Source organism: Myotis nattereri (genome assembly GCF_964212035.1).
Source record: "Myotis nattereri genome assembly, chromosome: 16".
NCBI lineage: Eukaryota > Metazoa > Chordata > Mammalia > Chiroptera > Vespertilionidae > Myotis > Myotis nattereri.
Genome location: NC_138091.1, coordinates 46104414 through 46108569, shown reverse-complemented (window position 1 = coordinate 46108569; position 4156 = coordinate 46104414). Strand labels below are relative to the sequence as shown.

Below are 4156 nucleotides of genomic sequence, written 5' to 3'. Positions count from 1 at the left end.
TAACTTGTTTCCAATTTCGATAAACTCTGCAGTGCACATATTTTAAATAGAATTTCTGCACTTCTGATTATTTCTTCAGGATAAATTCCCAGAAGTTATATTCTTGTGTCAAAAAGGATCGTAAGAGTTTAAAAAGGTTCTCAATTCCTCAAGAATTTCTGGATTAAGGAGACTGGACCATTCAAAGCCTTCCAATGAATGTTGACAAATTGCTTTCAAGGAAGGTCTTCTATTTCATACTCCGGCAGCAGTATAGGAGATTGCCTGGCTCACATTAATAAAAGGAACTTTGCCCTTTTGATAATTGCGAAATGTTGCGTTTAAACTTCTATTTCTTTGATTAGTGAAGTTGAATGTTTTTTCCCTTCAATTTATAATTCCTTAGTGAATTGCTTATTCCTATCCTCTGCTTGTTTTTCTATCAGGGTACTGTTTATCCTTAGAATGTTTTTACAATACAAAATAATACTTAAAAAAAAAACACCCAAAACATCTGGTTGCTAGTGCATGACTGCTGAACACCAGCAGAAGCCCACCCGCGAACTTTCGAGGCCAGCGGGCAGCCTTTATTCCCCACGGCGGAAGCAAGGTTTCCACGAATCACCAACCCGGGACTTGCTGCAAAGGCGTTGGCTCCCCCAGCCCCGGAAAGAGCGTCTCGCGGGATCTCAGCTGTCCTTGGGCCTACGACCCGACTACAAGTCCCAACATGCAGCGCGCCTCAAGGCCCGAGCGCTCGAATGAAGTCTCGGGTCCAAGGTCAGGTGTCTGTCTGCGTCAGGCGTCCGGTCATCTCTCTCACGCCTCTTACCGCCGCTTCCATCTTAGTCGCCATTTTGTGCGGGAGGTTATGGAACCTCTGAGTCCCGCCGACTCTATGGTCGAGCATTTCAGAGATCAGCCAATCGGAAGCCAGATCTCGGGAGAAAACCCCGCCTTTGCCCGCAGGGAGGCGGGAAATGCCACGAAGCTCCTGTGAAGAGAGAGGAAGGAGCCGCGGAAAACCAATTAGAAAAGAGGAATTGAGGACGTTAACCAATGGGGGCGCCGGGGGATTGCAGCCAATGAGAGTGGGGGGACCCCGAGACACGTGGGTGGGGGAGCTGAGCGCTGAAACCTAGAGCTAAAGCGGGGAGGTGAGTCAGTCACCTTGAGCCGGGCGAGCGCCGTGGTCTGAGCAAGGGCAGCAGGGCTGTGGGAGTGCAGGTGACTTGGGGCCTGGAGCCAGCGATTGGCAGGGGTGTGGGCTGGGCTGTGCGGAGGGGCATTTGCCCCCAGGGCCGGGGGAGACGGTGGGCATCTGTAGCCTTAACAGTTCATGTCAATTACCAACGGTAACGAGCGATTAACTGCCCGACATAGGCGGGCGGAGCCGCGAGCTGTGTAAAATGAACCAGGGGGACCCTGCACGGCGCCTGCCCCGGGCCGGCCTCCAGTCTTCCCGGGAGACCGGCCTCTTTCGCAACATTTCCCTCCCGGGGCTCGGGCTTCCTTCCGCTCCTCCCGATCTGCGTGACCTTCCTTTGCAGACCCGCCACGCGGAAAGCGGGGGACCCGGGAGCTCGCGCTGTCCCTCTGACCTCTAGTGCTGGGCACGGTGCTAGGAAGAGCGTGGGTCCGGGGACGACGGGCGGGAGTGCAGGGGACGACCGAAGGTCGCCACTCTCCGGAAATAACCAGGCTGTGCATGGACTTTTCTGTTTCCCTCTGCAGACGGGAAACATGCAGACCACCGGGGCACTGCTCATCCCTCCGGCTCTGGTAAGCTGCGGCCCCCGGGCGCTCTGTCGCGCCAGGTGTGGGAGCCATCGATGTGTGTAATGAATGGACTGAGATTGAGATGATGGTGGCTCTTTGGGGAGGCTGTGGGATGGGGTGCAGTTAACCCCTGTTTATTTGGATCTCTAAACCAAACCGTCTTGGCTTGGGAACGTGGTCAGAGAGGCTGGGTGTGACCTTTACCCCCAGCCTGGCCCACGGATACAGTGATTTTCTACCCTGGCTGCTCATTAAAAATCAACCGGGGAGCCTTAAAAAGTATTGATCCCCAGGCTGTACTGACTCCTGGAAGGAGGATGGAACCCGAGCATCTGTGTTTTTTAGAACTCCCCAGGTGATTCCAATGTTCAGCCAAGTTTGAGAACCACTGCACTAAAAAAAAATATGTCAAGGAAACCAGGTTCTAAAGGGCTCAGCTTAGGTGGCTGTTTCGGGGGCCTCTGCAGGCTCACTGGTCCACTCCTTTCAGGGTATGTAACAGTGAGTACCATTCTAGCAAAATAAGATTTCCCCTTCCGCTTCCTTTGCTGGTCTCGGTACAGACCCTTCCTGTGCCGGGTTTGATACCAGCGTGGGGTTTTGTTCATTCTGAGATCCTGATGAGGGCCGTGCCCATGGAAGTGAACTTTGGTACCCAGTTTTAAATGGGAAGGTTGCCACTGCTGACAACACCAGCGTCTCAGGATACTTGTCTGGTGCAGGCCTCGCGGTAGAAACAGGAATACTCTAATTGACCTTGAAATACATTGGACTTTTTCTGTTTCTAATATTTGTAGTCCTCCTTGATAGAAGCTCAGCCCTTGGGTTTGTGGGGGGTTTTCCTTGCCTGATTTGGGGGGGGCATGTCTTTCTGATTTTACAGATCCGCTGCTGCACCAGGGGTCTACTCAGGCCTGTGTCTGCCTCCTTCCTGAGTAGGCCAGAGATCCCATCTGAACAGGTAAAGGAGCATGGGCCCTCTTAGGAATTTCTCCAGACAGAGGTCCTTCAAGTTAGTTGAGTTGCCTTTAGGCCAAAGTGGGAGGAGAGTTAGAGAATCTGAGGTGCTTTAGATAGTGCTAAGTACCCCCAAGGGGAGCATTGTAGGTGAGAAACTTGCAAAAGGGAGGCTTCCCTAACCCATGACACTTCCCTGGCCCTCTCTGAGAACGGACCCTGAGAGTAACTCCCAGCATGCTCTGCAGGCTGAGCGTTTTGTACTTGCCAGGCAGTTTGCCAGCAGTTTCAGAGCTCAGGTGGGTGGGGTGAAGGGGGTGGAGTCAGCCACCTGTCCTTGTGCCTCACTATCTCCTTTATCGCCTCTCTCTCTCTCTCTCTCTCTCTCTCTCTCTCTCTCTCTCTCTCTTTCTCTCTCTCGGTCCTTCTAGCCTTCCTACAGCAGCTCCCCACTCCAGGTGGCCAGACGGGAGTTCCAAACCAGTGTTGTCTCCCGGGACATTGACACAGCGGCCAAGTTTATTGGTGCTGGGGCTGCCACAGTGGGTGTGGCTGGTTCAGGGGCTGGAATTGGAACAGTGTTCGGCAGTTTGATCATTGGCTATGCCAGGTGAGTTTGGAGGTGGTCTACACTATCCCTCATCATAAATTCCACCCTGTTTGGGGGAAGCCTGGGCAAGAGGACATCCCTATAGCTTCTGGCTTATTCTGTGCACCTCCTGTTTTCTCCAGGAGGAGAGGAGAAACCTCCCTGAACTCTCTGAGTCAGAATTTAAACATGCTTCCATCCTGGCTCCCTTAAACTTACCATGGCAATGCTCCGCTATTCGGGCCAAATCCCGAGGATATATGCAGGCGAGGTCCTCTCCCAGTGTCAGCAATCCCCGTTCACCTAACCTCCCTGAGTCCTCCACCACCACCCATGCCCTCACCCCTTCCTTTCCATCGGTCTTTGTCCCTGGCAGGAACCCGTCTCTCAAGCAGCAGCTCTTCTCCTATGCCATTCTGGGCTTTGCCCTGTCTGAGGCCATGGGGCTCTTCTGTTTGATGGTCGCCTTCCTCATCCTCTTCGCCATGTGAGGCTCCGTGGGGTCACCTACCCGTCCCTGCTGCTTCGATTCCAGGCCCGGTGCTGGAATGTGCCCATTAAACACCAGATTTCTCTAAACCCATATGCCTGTGCCTCTGTCCTTTGCCCTTGGGGAGGGTTTTGGTGGAAAGATGGGACAAGGGAAGTGGGATTGGGTCAGCTGCTGGTGATTAGGAACTCCTCAGGGCTGAGAAATATCATTGTCTCCCAGGGAGAGCATGAGCTTGTCTAAGTAATAATTGGTGCTTTTTCCCTTCAAATTTAGTATAATAATATGTAACATTTTTTAAAATATATTTTATTGATTTTTTTACAGAGAGGAAGGGAGAGGGATAGAGAGTTAGAAACATC

General features: G+C 52.4%; 1 protein-coding gene across 2 annotated transcripts; it reads left to right on the top strand.

The window, feature by feature from the left end:
• Nucleotides 1-1072: 1072 nt before the first annotated feature.
• Nucleotides 1073-3887, top strand: ATP5MC1 (ATP synthase membrane subunit c locus 1). 2 transcript variants are annotated; one of them, XM_081109296.1, is made up of 5 exons: nucleotides 1073-1136; nucleotides 1714-1761; nucleotides 2642-2719; nucleotides 3147-3325; nucleotides 3681-3887. In XM_081109296.1, the coding sequence occupies exons 2-5, from the start codon at nucleotides 1723-1725 to the stop codon at nucleotides 3793-3795; spliced, it is 411 nt and encodes a 136-aa protein (XP_080965422.1). In that variant the 5' UTR covers nucleotides 1073-1136; nucleotides 1714-1722; the 3' UTR covers nucleotides 3796-3887. The 2 variants fall into 2 exon arrangements, with proteins under 2 accessions (XP_080965422.1, XP_080965421.1); XM_081109295.1 differs by having other exon boundaries at nucleotides 1093-1206.
• Nucleotides 3888-4156: the final 269 nt, after the last annotated feature.